The following is a 16298-nucleotide window of genomic DNA, read 5'->3' as shown; positions in this document are numbered from 1 at the left end:
AATTTTCTAGTGGCAGTCGAAATTCCCCCGACCTTCATCCCGGACGGCCTCTATAACGGGACCTACCTATTGTATTTATTGTTAATTTGTTCTCGTCCTGAACATGCATGAAATATATGCCACTGGACGTTTAGCAACCAACAATCAATCAATCAATCAATCAATCAATCAATCAATCTCGATGTGTTTTGATCACCGATGCTTATGGGAAAATAACGATTATGCGGTATCATTGTCAATGAGACAATTATTCATCAGATACCAATGGACACGGATGTAAGCATGTCTTCTGTATTGTAATAAAAAATACAACTTAATCACATATGCCTCACTAGCAGTTGCAAGGATATGGACATAAACCGGTTAGATCATTATATGCACGAATATGCTGAGACTAAAATAAAACTTACTGTAATGATTATGTTGTCTAAACTAAGCAATCATTTGGATTTAATCTCTATAGCAACGAAGTCAGTGTAATTTACGTATATAGTAAAAAAAAGTGAAACTGAATTGTGAAGTATAATGTTATATATTGTCCACTGTAGATACCGCTGCTGGTGCATCAGCTTAGTAGCAAGTGCTTCGGTACTGGCATGATTTATCTATAAACCTTAAATTCTACGTTGCTAAATCTAAAATTAGTATCAAACTCCCTCAGGAATAGTTGACTTTAGATGGATTTTGCTATTATGTTTGGTTCCTTTTTGGTTATACAGCTCTTCACAAGGTTTAGAACCATACATCCTTGACTGAAGTCTTTTGGCTTTGAGTGTTATTGATGAAGGGAAATCTAGAAAAGTGCTTCGGACGCCAAAAAAAAATACTTGTTATCTTTTTTTTCTGAAATTAAGGCGACAGTAGATTACCGATGTTCAAATCACGCAAACGATTAAGAAATAAAATTATAACAAAAATACCGAACTCCAAGGAAAATTCAAAACGGAAAGTTCCTTATCAAATGGCATGAAAAGCTCAAACACATCAAACGAATGGAAAACAACTGTCATATTCCTGACTTGGTACATGTATTTCCTTATGTAGAAAATAATGGATTAAACCTGGTTTTATAGCTAGCTAAACCTCTTACTTGAATGACAGTGGCATAGTATTCCGTTATACTGACAACGATGTAAGAGCAAAACAAACAGACATAATAGGTAAAAATATCAAAAATTAGAGTACAGCAGTCAAAATTGTGTTATGATCTTAATCACTATAAAAACTAACAGCTATGGCAACAAAGAAAAAAACCAAAATGGCATATAGGCATTCTACAGACAAAGTACATAAGCAAAAATGAAGACAAGAATACAGAAATGACCATAGAACAATACCACAATGCGGAATGAATGTAAAGATACCGACCCACGCCAAAAGGATTTTACGCAGAATGAACTAAACAGTAAAGGTAAAAAATATACATTGACAAATAAAAAGAACACTAAGACACGTAATTAAGATGATAACTAACATCAGAACCCAGAATCTATATTTCAAGACCATCATCTATTATTTGTGAAGTTGAAACGGAATATTTATCAACAATGTCTTGGTATCGTCCGATTACTATCTTTAGAAAAAGGATGTTCTTTGATATAACCCTGGTCAATCAACTTTCTGCTTAGACACTGGTGACATTTTTATAAATTCTGAGTAACAGCTGCAAACTCTTGTTTTACCGAATGTATTTTTCATATGTCTTGTGTAATTAATTAAAGATTATTTCAACTGTTTACTTGCAGAAAATAAAAAAAAATGTCTTGATTAAGTGCCAGTTTAAAGATAATTTGCTTCTCTTTGCTATACTGGATTCTAAATAAAGAAACATATAATAAAGTACAATAAGCTACACGTATCAAAGAAACGTTGAGAATCATTTTAAAACTCTGGTGTTCAAGGTGAAAACATCAAGTTTTTTTATATTACGTAACATCTAGCAGGAATCAACATATGCGCGTACGTTACGCGTATCAAATAAAATTAAGTCCATACTTGTTTGTTACACAGAATTGGAAGAAATACAGCAATAAATTTAACCAATCAAAGATGCATATAAAAAGAGAAAATAAAAAGAACTAAAGTGGAATCAAAGGCTTATTGAGATAATCTACACATCAATTGTAGCTTTATTGTTTGTAAATTGTTCAAATACACCAAATTCGACAAAGACACTATGGTATATCAAAATACCCCGAGAGGGGATGTAATAGAAGATTCATTACATAATCTCTGAAATTGCAAAAAACTATTTACACAAATAACATGCAGTCAAAATTGACATATTTGATCTAACTTGGTCAATCTACACAAAGCATTTAGCAAGATCATATGTAAAAAAATAAAGACAGCTTTAGTTTCTACATTTGAAAATGCCTGTACCAAGTCAGGAATATGACAGTTGTTGTCCATTCGTTTGATGTGTGTTGTCATTTGATTTTGCCATGTGATTAGGGACTTTCCGATTGAATTTTCCTCGGAGTTCAGTATTTTTGTGATTTTACTTTTTACCAGTGTCTCAATCTAATTAACCCGTTTAGAAAATACAAACCAAGTGAAAAACAAATACTGAGTGAATTGCCTGAACTGCAAAAAGGATCGAAACCAGTTGACAGTCGATAGGGTTAGTGTCTAATGATATTTCTGCATTATCCGTGGATCCAAACTCAATCATGAAGTCACAATCGGAAATTAGACACTCTCGGTAAAATTCATAGTTTAGACGACAGTTCTTGTATCTAAAAGACTCCAAAATCAGACCTAAACGAATATGTTTTTTTTTAATTAGGCAGTTGTATATATCAAAATCTTGATAACAAGTTCTTAATGTGAGGCTATATTGCCATTTTTTTTAAAAATTTTGAATGAAATGCAAGGAGTTTGTAACCACACGTGATGCAATTGATGACTTTATGATTCGTTTTTTTTTGTGTTCTTTTATAATAGTTATTTAATATTTTTATTTTCTTGCTTAATAAAATTTGATATCAGACACATTTTATCGTATTGTTTTAGGCGGTCACATTAGTTCTCATCACAAAAAAAAAAACCAAAACAAATACGTTTCAGGTAGGTACGCTTTCAACGCAGCAAAGTTAGCATACTCTCCCACCGAGAAAATGTATTGTTCTTATGATATTTCCGATTTATCTGATTTGGAATTTGTCTATACACTGAATCTTCATTTTGTTTTAATAATTTGCATTTGCTTGCAAAATGAAAATTGTTTTTATTCTTGTAGATTGGTTTTTGAGTTTGTTATCTACAACGACCTAAGCAGAGAGCACGTGTTGAACTTTACTTTGCATTTGTGTTTAATAAAATCAAAGCTTTGCTGCCATGCAAATCTAAAATAACGAGGGGGTCATCATTTTTGTATTCTTAGATTTGTATGATGTTTTCTGTATCCTTAATGTATTCTGACTGAAATGCTTTGTTCTTTACATTTTAGCCCCCCTCTCGACATTATTCTATATTCTTATTTTTTTTTTCATTTTTCTTTATTCTTTTTTGGCCCCGTTAATTATTCTTTTTTCTGTAAACCCTGCCAAGACCCTCATGATTTTCATCCATATCTATTAGTGGCTCACTTTGATGACAGCTGTAGATTTGGTCGTATACGCTATTATGTCTGGAGGGAATACCGCATAAGAAGAAATTCACATTTCAAAAACAAACATTTAACCAGATCTTATTCATTGATTGCAAGAAGGGCTTTGCATTTGAACTTTTAGACAAAATGTCGTACTCGTAGCAGTGTTTGTAATGCACTGATAGTTAATCAGCCATCAGAGTTATGTCTTGAATGTAAAATACCGCTACTGCAGTAAGATCATTACTGTTCATTTTGAAAAGCTTTTAGTTTAACGATCATGTCAACAGCACTGACTGAAATATACATGTAATTAAACACTAACAACATTAACGCAATAAACTAACACAAATGTTATATTTTTAAAATGTGTATGATGTATAGAGAAAACAGCGATCTTAAATAAACCGAATGGTACTAATATCCGTCTTAGATTAAAGGCCTGTATATGCGACTGAAACATCGAAATAGCATTGCAATGCTAACAGAGAATGGTAACAAGTCCATATTTGACGATTTCACAATCGGAGAATCATTTGCATGTATGTCTATGCTTATTCCGTCAACAGAGGATTTGGGGTTCAGACGGAAGTTTTATTCCGAGGAAATAGATTAACATACGAACAACAGTCTTCAAAACACCGAACTAAAAACTTCAAACGAAGTAAAACTATACAATAAAATGGAGATAATTTCAGGTGCTCTAACATGCATCACTAGTGACACTTGTAAGCATGACATGCTCAACTTTTCGAGGCGACTGAGTTTGTTCCTGAATTCAAGGCAATAATAAATGGTACCAATTGATGGAAAACAAATAAATCTTTAGTAAAAAAGAAAACAAATAACCATCTTTTTTATTTATATTGTGTCATAGATCAAACTTATTCGTTCAGTGTATATTTACTTGTTTTTGTGTATTGTCTTTTTGGTCGAGTTAAGCCATTTCAATTGATATTTTATTGTGTGTCTTTTTATGTTGTAATGTTATACCACTGTTTCAGGTTAGGGTGAATGTTGGCGCCTGTTAAAACGTTTAAATCCGCTGCATTTTTATGCACTTGTGTTAAGTCAGGAGCCTGTTTTTCAGTGGTTGTCGTTTGTTGGTGTGGTTCCTAAGTGTTTCTGGTTTCTCGTTTTTCATATAGATTAGACCGTTGGTTTTACTGTTTGAATTGTTTTACACTAGACATTTTGGGGCCCTTTATAGCTTGTTGTTCGGTTTCTGTCCAAATAAGAATCTACAAATGGTTTTCTTTTAACTTTACTATTAAACTATAGATCGTAACTGTAGATAAGTATTCCTTATAATGGAAACCTGCCTATCATTACTATTCAGTTAAATTCAGTCTTTTGGAAATGAAATTTCAGGAATGATACTATCTAATGTTTTTGTATGACGGTTCCATCAATTGTTAAACAATATTCTTTTATTGATATACAATATTGAATATTCCATTCCGCTAAAAAAGTTGCAAATAATAATAACTAAATCCATATTATTGAAAACAAGAAAATTGAGCATTGGTTAATCATCAATGATTCATATCGTGAAATATATTGTTTCATATTTCAACAAACTTCCATTAACAAGAGACAGTAAGAACACAATGTAATGTATAGGCACATTGTTTAATGTGCTCTTAGCATGAACATCAGGATGTAAAGTTAAGGGAATTAATGAATAATATTCAACCAAAATCATTATATTTGACATTATTATTTTTCTAACTGGAAAAAATACAAGTGAATTTTATTCAACATGAATGCAAAAAAAAAAGAGTAACGTATTTGGAATATAATCGTATGATTAATACTGATTGCATGAGTTTTGAATTGGAAACAAACTTTAAACAGACAATTGACCTATAATGGTTTACTTTTACAAATTGTGACTTGGATGGAGAGTTGTCTCATTGGCACTCATACCACATCTTCTTATATCTATATAAGACAAGTATTGTTTGGGGACATAAAAAGTGTTACTTTATCAAAAGCGCGATAATTGTACGTTATCATATGCCAAATATCTCAATAAATCAATTAGAAGATACTAATCACGGTAACAAAGAATTACTGATGAAAAAGGAGCTAGGCGAGTCCATCGACAGAGTAAAAACAGGTACCAATTGTACTGCACAATATGAGTATTTTCGGCAATTTAACTATTCAGTGATGCTCGAAGCGAAAATGTGTAAAAACCCGAAATCTTCATTCGTCGTATATAATTATAATATAAATTGCCTAGAATTATAGCCTTACTAAGAGAGAAAATCAGAACAATGCATGAGGGAGATACAATCCTTAATTTCAAATGATTTCCATAGCTTTATAACACCAAATTTCAATACAACAATATCCTTTTTGGCATGCAAATACCGACGTACTGAGCTACTGGGCAGGATGGTGGTACCCTCGTGGACTAGCAGTTTCCCAATCAGAGGTATCGATCTACTGGGCAGGCTGGTGGTACCCTCGTGGACTAGCAGTTCCCCAATCAGAGGTATCGATCTGGGCAGGCTGGTGGTACCCTCGTGGACTAGCAGTTCCCCAATCAGAGGTATCGATCTGGGCAGGCTAGTGGTACCCTCGTGGATTAGCAGTTCCCCAATCAGAGGTATCGATCTAGTGGGCAGGCTGGTGGTACCCTCGTGGACTAGCAGTTCCCCAATCAGAGGTATCGATCTACTGGGCAGGCTGGTGGTACCCTCGTGGACTAGCAGTTCCCCAATCAGAGGTATCGATCTGGGCAGGCTGGTGGTACCCTCGTGGACTAGCAGTTCCCCAATCAGAGGTATCGATCTGGGCAGGCTGGTGGTACCCTCGTGGATTAGCAGTTCCCCAATCAGAGGTATCGATCTATTGGGCAGGCTGGTGGTACCCTCGTGGACTAGCAGTTCCCCAATCAGAGGTATCGATCTACTGGGCAGGCTGATGGTACCCTCGTGGACTAGCAGTTCCCCAATCAGAGGTATCAGTCTAGTGGTATTAATAAAAGCAAACAGTATCAATTATACTGCAGCATGTGCTCATTTCAACAATTAATTTTTTTCAGTGATGCTCGAGGTCAAAATGTTTCAAAATCCACCCCTCCCCATAACCCCCCATTGATGAACAGATTTAACCGTATAACCGCCGGAAAAGACAAAAAACAGTGACGAAAGATACCAAAGGGATATTCAAACTCATAAGTCTTAGATAAACTGACAACGCTTTGGCTAAAAATGAAAAATACCAACAGACAAACAACAGTACAAAAACACAACATGGAAAACTAAAGACTGAGCAACACGAACCCACCAAAAACTTGGGTTGATCTTAGGTGCTCCGGAAGGGTAAGCAGATCCTGCTCCACATATGACACAGTCGTGTTGCCCAAGTAAGAACAAATCCGGTAATAAGTCTAATTCGGTAGGTCACATTCGGGGAAAAGGGGTCGAGATTGTAGTTACGACAATTGGAACATATCCGTCGTCATCTCTTAAACAGATATTCCATAACGGTCAATCAACTCCTGACCAGAGGTATAGACAAAACCTGGACAAGGAATCAGTTTTGAAGCTATGTATTAAGGAGATACATTTCCCAAGCTAATCAGCAAATTGTAATAAAACAAAATCCGTGTTTTCATGCCAGAACCAACCGAAATTATGTGCTAGTGGGCCGGTGATTCCCTGGGGGACTTGCGATAATCGTCTGCTGCTATATATGCATTGCCCGCTATTCCAACCAAAATGCCACAATCGAAAGTAGGAAACAATCGGTAAGTTTACAGATCAGACGACTATTCAGGTTTCTAAAGATCAAAGACGTCGAATACCTTTGCACAACGTTTGAGAAACAAACACATCGTATACGTCAACCAATTAGTAATGGTGACTGTAAGATTCATGTAGTGTTAATTTCATTCGTTATTCCTCATATACATGTAACACTGTAGTTTTTGTGTAAGGAGCACAAGTACACCCCTGTTAATGAAGTGCGTATAGTGTGTCATATTCATTGAGGCATGTAAACGCTATACGTTAGAAATGTGAGTGCTGATTAATGGGAAGATGTCGGCTTCCTCCGCCTCATTTTAAGACTTATACCTCGAATCAGGCATAAGCGGTCATCTCAGTACCCGAATCTATGACAAACGAGACGAATCTAGTTTTGAAATTATCAATTTCCCTCACCTTAGCAACTATATATAAACTTCACCTGCAAATGGGATATACATTTTCAAACTCATTCGATATTCAAGAGCTTGCTACTCAAATTTATAAAACGTCACAAGTATCTGTGCAGAAAGTTGATAAATAAGGGTTATGTCAAAGAACGTCTCGTCGTTTTTTCTAAAAAAAAGTTTATCGGATGATACCAAGACCTTGTTGATAAATATTCTGTATCAACTTCACAAATAATACATGATGGTCTTGGAGTATAAATTCTAGCTACTGACGTTGTTTATCATCTGAATTGTGAGTTATAGTGTTATTTTATTTGTCTTTTTAAATTATTAACATTTACAGTTTAGTGCATTTTTGGTAATATCCTTTTGGCTTGGCTCGGTACTTATACATCCCGCCTTTGTGTTATTGTGCTATGGTCATTATTTGTATTCCTGTCTTTCACTTTTGCTTATGTGCTTTGTCTATATGCCATTTTTTTTCTTTGTTGACATATTTGTTAGTTTTTATAGTTATTAAGATTATAACACAATGTTGACTGCTGTATCCTTATTTTTGATATTTTTACTTATTATGTCTGTTTGTTTTTGTTCACACATTGTTGTCAATATAATGAAATTTCATGCGACTGTAATACAAGTGAGGGGTTTAGCTAGCTATAAAACCAGGTTTAATCCACCATTTTCTACATAAGGAAATGCCTGTACCAAGTCAGGAATATGAGAGTTGTTTTCCATTCGTTTGATGTGTTTGAGCTTTTGATTTTGCCATTTGACAAGGAACATTCTGTTTTGAATTTTCCTTGGAGTTCATCATGTTTGTTATCTTAATATTTATATATATTATAGTTAAAAGTCGTCCGTCTGAATCAAGATCAACTGTATCGCATACTAGTAGCCGTATGGTGTAATAAGTCCAACATTGCTTAAACCATGATATGATTTCTTGATCATATCACGTCATCCTGAAATAATTTTCATCAGGTATTATCGAGACCAAAAGTTTGGGAGAAAAGACATAATCAAAAGCCAAAGTCAAAATCATCCTTTGTCCGCAGAAGTTGTAACTTAAGCGTAAGTGTTATAAACTGGTAATGTAATTATATGCCAGAATCATGCTATTGTCAACAAAGTTCGAAAATTCATGTAACACATTTAAAAGGGAGACATGAGTGTACAATTATTCTTTAAATTGAGTTCTATTTTTTATATTTAGATGATAAGCCTTGTTTTTTATTATGAAAAAAAAAATCATTTGAATTTACCGGTCCATCATATATGTCAACGACCAACGAATGCTGTTTCCTATATGTTATGGAAATCAAACATCCATACAATTAACTATGTTATGATTTTGGTGGTGTTAGTGACAATCAGAACGCTGAACATGACTATAATTTTGTTTTAGAATTGTTTCAGAGGTTAGGATTAGAGGTCAGCAAAGAAAAGTGTTTGCCGCCGACAAAAGTTTTGACATTTCTCGGCAAGGAGTTTAACTCAATTGACATGACAGTTCGAATTCCAGAGACTAAATTGCAAGATACTTATGAGTTGTTACAAAACTTTGCCCGAAAAAAAACATTGCACTAAACGTCAGTTACAACAAGTTATTGGCAAGTTAGCATTTATTTCCGAATGCGTCCGAAGCGGTAGACTTGTTATTTCACGCATGTTACAGACATTACGACAATACCATTTCAATCATTATCGTGGTCATATCACAGATGAATTTAGACAAGACATTAGGTGGTGGTTATCATTTATATCAATTATTTCCTCTGACGCTTGTCTCAAGGGTATTGGTGGTGTCAACTTCACGATATTTGAATATTTTCATTCGGACATACCGGAGTCTTTGCGGGACATGCACATATCTGTGCTTGAAATGTATGCGATTTATATAGCATTTCAATTTTGGACATCTAGTATTTCCAATAAACGTGTACAGCTGTTTTGTGACAATCAATCATGTGTCGAAATTTTAAATGGGGGATCAGGACGTTATCAGGAATCCCGTTAAGATGTACAATTCAGATTTTGTCGAGAAAGAAGTGTTTAGTCACATGTTTAATGATATCATTAATATCTAGGTGTTCATACATGATACATTTATACTATTTTGCGCACAATTGGTGATAAGAGTAACTATGATAATGAATATGACATTGTTGCTTATCTAATAACTGTTGTTTTGTGACTTCCAGGTCTTAAGTCCAGAAGAGCAGTTTTACAGAAATAGGTCAAGCTTGCTAAGGATGCAGCCTTTGTGCCAGGTACTTGTTCTAATCTGAAGAGTCAACTCAATGCATACCATATTTTTTGTTAGTTTTATAAATTTCGACCATTTCCTTGTATTAAGGATACCTTGTGTGCTTACGGATGTTTTTATCAAAGAGTTTAAGCAGTTTTTCTTCTGTTAAGAATTATATTTCTGGCATTAAGACCTGGAGTCAACTGTTTGGTTTTACTGTGGAACCTTCTTTATCTACAGATTTGAAATTTACTTTAAGGGGATTGAGCCATAAGAATCAGCATGTGGCTGTGTCAAAATTGCCATTGTTACCGACACATTTAATTGATATTGTTAGGTTGTTGAATATTTATGATTATGTAGATGCTTGTTAATGATGTTTTCTAACGTTTGTTTTTTTTTGGTATGCTTAGGGCATCAAATCTGAACAGCAGAACAATTGATCAGGAAGAATGTTGTTGTTAGTGATAGGGGTATCCTTCTTTTATTGAAATGGTCAAAGACTAGACAAGATCATGATTACATACACCAGGTTTCTCTATGTTGCTCAGTCGAGCCATTAATATGTTTTGTTCGAGCTTACAAACATCTTGTGACTTTAATACCTGGTGATAAGTATGCTCCCGTGTTTTCCTTACCTGTCAATGGTAAATTATTGCCCTTTTTCTAGATCCGTTTTGTTGGACCGTTTCAGAGAGTTAATTGTTCTTGCTGGTTTAGACCCTTCACTTTAGCCACCAAGGCTGGAATTCCTGAGATTTTATTGAAACATCATTGAGACTGGCGATCTGACTGTTTTCAGACTTACATTAAACAAGCCAGTGTTGATATGTATTGAGTTACTTCAGCCATGAATTATTTGATCGGTAGTCGGTTTTAGGGTATGTGTGCCGGTGTATTTTTATATTTTTGATTTTTTTTGGTATTTTGTATTTATTTTTTTTCCTCCCCCTCGGTTTGGCGACTTCGTTTTGGGTTCAGGTGCTTCATATTGACACTTTGTTCATTGTAGCTTATTGATATCATGTTTGGTATAACTATATATGATTGCATTATTATAATAAGGCACCTTTCGCCAAACACTATTATAGTTGTCAATTACGTACAATGGGAGGTAACTCTCATTGTATCTAATTGATAACGCCTTGCACAAGATTGCTTCCTCTTGTTACTTCATCCGGGTTTTAATTAACATGTGGTTTTAAGCAAGAGAGCATGTTCCAGCCACATTTTATTATGTAATTTTTTTTTCTTGTTGTTGATTTTTTTTAATTACTTTTATTATTACCCACATTGGGGTTCAGGCGCTTTATATTGACACTTTGTTCATTGTAGCTTATTGATACCATGTTTGGTATAACTATATATGATTGCATTATTATAATAAAGCACCTTTCGCCAAACACTATTATAGTTGTCAATTATATGCCAGAATCATGCTATTGTCAACAAAACTCGAAAATACATGTTTTAAAAGGGAGACATGAGTGTACAATTATTCCTTAAGTTGAATTCTATTTTTTATATTTAGATGATAAGCCTTGTTTTTTATTATGGAAAAAAACTCATTTGAATTTACCAGTCCGCCTGATATATATATATATATTGTAGGATAAATAGACGGCACCAGGTGTTACAGACCAATGTTGATAAAAGACAGTAATAATCAAGTCTTCTTTTACAGATTGGAAATCTACCTAATTGCTTCATGTCTACAAATACAACATTGGAATAATGTTCTGCCACAGAGAGATGTCTAATGGATTTCATTGTACTGCGAAAAAATCTTCTGTTCTGTGCTAATTTTGCAGTTTCTCAATATTTCATTTCAATAACTATATATCGGTTGATGTCGCGGATATTTGTGTTGAATTGAAAAATTGCTAAGAAATCAAATTTTCGCGATTTTTTTTTTACTTTTTTACTTTTTCATATTGTCATATGAAGTATGCGTAGAGTTTGTTTAGGTCCAATCGACTGTCTTTTTTGAGTATCTAAAAAGGTGTCAAATTAAAATTGCAAAGGTTTAAGCATCGTATCAGCTTTTGGATATAAGGATTTCTTTTTCATTGTGTTATTCATGTTTGAATAATCATGCAATACAAATTATGAAAAGGAAAGCTGAGGCACATGATAAGTGAGACAGCAGTTCATCAACACAACTAACCAATAGACATCTAAAATTACTTATCAAGCTCTAAATCTACCCGTATCTGTAAAAGTTGTGAATAAATTAAACAACAATTATTTAAGATCTGTAAATAACACCTTCTCTTTCTCGTCCAGAGCATGAATCATCTCGTAGACTATTGTTTTCTGACCCTAAAAAAAAGTTTTAAGTTTCTAATGTTCATATCCTCATAATCGGCGTGGGGTCTTTTATCTGCTTTTTATCTAAATAGGTGGTTTAAGGCTGATATCGTTAATGAGTTTTAACTACCACTGGGTCGATGCCACTGCTGGTAAACGTTTCTTTCCCGGGAGTATCACCAGCCCAGTAGTCAGCACTTTTGTTTTGACTTTTCGTACATTTTTGGTATCTAAAGCTCTACAATATCGTATTTGATTTGACCGACCAACTGTTTTAATTCAAACGCCACTGTGTCTTTGGTGAATTCTTACAAACAACTGTTGATGCCACTGCTGGTTGACATTCAGTCTCCGAGGGTATCACCAGCTCAGTTCAGTAGTCAACCTTTTCGTGTTGACATGAAATATATTTTTTTTTAATTTCGCTGTGTATAAAACATTGAATTATTTGAAACACTAAGGTTTTCTACCCCAAGGTATAGATTGCATCTGCCGTATTAGTCACAACTTTTCGGAAATTATCGGTTTTTAAAGCTCTGCAAGTTCGTATTTTATTTTGCTTACCAACTGTTTTAACTACTAGAGCCACTGATGAGACAAAACGTGCGTCTGGCGTTCATAATTACAAGCCTGAAATTCTTTGATGAATTTTTACAACCACTTGGTCGATACCACTGCTAGTGGGCGTTTTTCCCCCGAGGGTATCACCAGCCCAGTAGTCATCACTTTTGTGGTGATATGAAATATCCCGGATTTGTTCATTTTCTGTAAATTTACTGTATATGAATTGTTAAATTACTCGAAGCACTAAGGGTTTTCTACCACATGGTATAGATTGCCCTTGCCGTAATAGGCACAGCTTTTCGGAAATTTTCGGTATTTAAAGCTCTACAAATTCGTATTTGATTTTGCCTAACAACTGTTTTAATTGATACAGCCACCCATGAGTCTTATGTAGACGAAACGCGTGTCTGGTATACATTATTATAAGTTTTGTATATGCGATGAATTCTAACAACCACTTGTAACTGCTCCATTTGTTGTTAAAAACTGCTAACCGCTTTTTTTTATAAAACTGGTTTGAATCTTTTGAACATGTTTAAGTTTAAGGAACTTCTGTTCTGTTGTTGATAAAAAGACGTATAATACAAAAGAGTATAACAAATATGAAAGCATTGTGTCATGACTTCGGTTTCAAAAAAAAAAAAAATATAAGAAAAAAATCAACGGCAAACAAACCAAAATTATATCAACCATTATAACATATAGTATTAGCCAATGTACGTAATAACTATTTCTGTATTATGGAATCGAACGAAAGAAATAAAGTATCGGAGTTTCAAATATCAGACAAAAAGATAATATCAAAACATTGGAAATAATTATCTGTGCTTTATTTAACCCAGTAGGGAATCAATGTCCAACGGGTTATTTTCTTCTAGTTTCCTTTTTCTGTGCAATATTTCCAGTTGATTAGAATTATCTGTAGGAGTTATTGAGAATAATCATTAGCTATAATCAAGGAATATAAGAAAGAGAAAGTGATATCTAACGGATGTCATATTGTAGATAATTGCGCTTCTGGAAGCATGAAAGCAGAATGATATTACTGTTGTCCTCACAAAAAGTCTTTCTTCTATTGTCTCTACATTTCATACATTTAATTTCTACTCTTTACCATTCCGGAACTTCATCTTTACGGGGTTCATGCTGATCGGTCTTTTTTTAATTTCACTAAAGTGTTTTGTGAACTGTTCATGTTAGTTTTTCTTTTTATATTTGTTTTCTTTATGTGATGGCGTTGTTGTTCATCGGCATAGGATTAATCTTGACCACATGGTATATATCTTCTTCATTTTATAAATAAAGCCAAGCAGAAATATAAAAATGGTGTTAGTATAGTTGTTAATACTGAAGGTTAAAACACAAAACACCCTACGATCACTGCAAATTATGTATGTTTAACAATCACGATATCGATATAGCTGATATTCGTTCTTATAGCATGTTTAATTTGTTCACATAGTTATCATTCTAGACTGACACGTTATAACGAGTTGATAGCTTCATTTGTACAACATGTTTGTGTTTGCAATTCAACTCCTTCCTTGTTTTTTATACTTTCGATAGCTATTTTTGGTCCTAATAGATCCCCATATAGATCTGCTATTTTGAATTTGCTGAAAGAGGTATAATGTGATTTGAATGTTAAAAATTCAGTAACACTGAATTCTAATCATTTTCTCTCTTTGTCCGTCTTTTCTATAAGTTGTTGCTCAACAATATAAAATAGGAACATGTGGTATGATTACCAATGACACAATCAACCACCAGAGACCAACTGGCGTGGATTTAAGCATCTATATGTCACCATGCGGCTTTTAACAATGAGAAATTCTCATACCGTATAGTCAACTATAAAAGAGTTCGATATGGCAAAATGTGAGACAATGTGAGACAATTCAAACAAATTAACACAAAGGCCTGATTTATGACAAAACAATACACTAAAAAAGAATATGACAGACAACTACCAACGACAACCACTGAATTATAGGCTCCTAACTTGAGACAGGAAAATACCAAATGTGGCGGGTTTAAACATGTTTGTGAGCACTCAACCCCGGGGACAATACAACGCCTGCTTGTTTTCGAGGTTTTGTGAAAATTCGGTCATTCTAACCCTATCGTTTTTTTTTTACCATCACACTTAATTTTCATTTCATCTTAAAACAGCACTTAACAGGCATATGAGTTTACACCAACGAGAAAACAAACAAAACCCAAAATCTTAAAAAGTATATGCATAGAAAGTTTATGTGACATTCATACTTAACATTGCTTACAACTGAATAACCATCAACGCTAGATCTGAAACATAGTCCTTAAGTACAGCAAAGTTAACCAAACAGTTAATGACGTTTCGGATGAGAGAAATTCTATTTTTCCTAATGTATTTCTAATCTCTGAATGGTACTTCAGTTTTACATTACCCATTATCTGCAAAAAGAATCTCGATTGTGGTTTTTTGACATGCATCTCATATCGCAAATGGGAATGGTAGTCGAAATATTTTTAAATGCCGAACAATGATTGGTCGTGTTTAAAATATTGGTAAAATCACTTCGTTTTAAGTCGCAAGCATAGGCTTGTGGATAATCTGATAGTTGTTGTCAGAAAATTGTCACTTCACATTATAGTATAGAGTCAATATTTCTCTTGTTTTCATTTAGACACTATAAAAAATTAGACAACTATCAAAATAATTGTTATCAAACGCGGTTATTATAATATAATTGATTTTGATAGCTACTTTGCTGTAGAAATATCGATTAATATGGAAATACTTTTAATTCGATCAACACCATGAAGAAATGTGATTTTGTAATTATAATTCTCTATAGGATTTTGTTCAATCGTTGATTGGACAGATTTCATTAACAATATAAAGTAAGGATTACAGCAGTTATAAAATCAAATGCAGAAAGTTGTGCAGGTCTAAAGCTTTAAGGGATAGTATGGTTTTCTGTATACGTTTTCTGTCAACTTGTACAGGTTAATATGATGTGTGATTTCTTATGTTGGATTACAATTCTATTTTTATTTAGTGATATAAATAGTGAGGTAAGACACGAAAAATTCTTATTATTTGATTTTCGCTTAATTGCTGTCAAATCAAATCAACTGTAGTTGATTAAACTAATTATTTATGGTACATTCTATGAGCAGTTGTAATACCGTATTATGTGCTCACTGTGCATATGTTTGTTAAATATGTTTGACTGCTTTTTATGTTTGTATTAAAAACATGTCCCGAAATTTGATATTTAAGATCAGACATATTATGTTTATATGTATATATTACTGGACTTTTTAAGGACCTACATGTATTAATGAAGTAATACTAAGACAATTGATACTATTTCATAAAAAAACACACATTAGTATATACAGGTGTATAAATGTTTATCAAA

At 33.8% G+C, this 16298-nt stretch overlaps 1 protein-coding gene across 1 annotated transcript; it reads right to left on the bottom strand.

Moving 5' to 3' along the window:
• Nucleotides 1-5311: 5311 nt before the first annotated feature.
• On the bottom strand, nucleotides 5312-10866 carry LOC127725941 (uncharacterized). Its single transcript, XM_052233246.1, has 3 exons — nucleotides 10823-10866; nucleotides 5980-6571; nucleotides 5312-5323 (listed from the first exon to the last, which is right to left on the bottom strand). Exons 1-3 carry the CDS (start codon nucleotides 10864-10866, stop codon nucleotides 5312-5314), a joined length of 648 nt encoding a protein of 215 aa, XP_052089206.1.
• Between the last annotated feature and the right edge of the window lie 5432 nt (nucleotides 10867-16298).

Source organism: Mytilus californianus, unplaced genomic scaffold (genome assembly GCF_021869535.1).
Source record: "Mytilus californianus isolate M0D057914Y unplaced genomic scaffold, xbMytCali1.0.p SCAF_15, whole genome shotgun sequence".
Classification (NCBI taxonomy): Eukaryota; Metazoa; Mollusca; class Bivalvia; order Mytilida; family Mytilidae; genus Mytilus; species Mytilus californianus.
Note: the sequence above shows the minus strand (reverse complement) of the source record. Positions and strands in the feature narration are given on the sequence as shown.

What these genes read in the sequence shown, in the direction of transcription:
- LOC127725941 (XM_052233246.1), bottom strand. Translation starts at nt 10,866, where the DNA reads ATGGCTGAAGTAACTCAATACATATCAACACTGGCTTGTTTAAT. An exon ending in TCAACACTGGCTTGTTTAAT is followed by an intron (nt 6,572 to 10,822) that starts GTAAGTCTGAAA and finishes TAATACCACTAG; the next exon opens with ACTGATACCTCTGATTGGGG.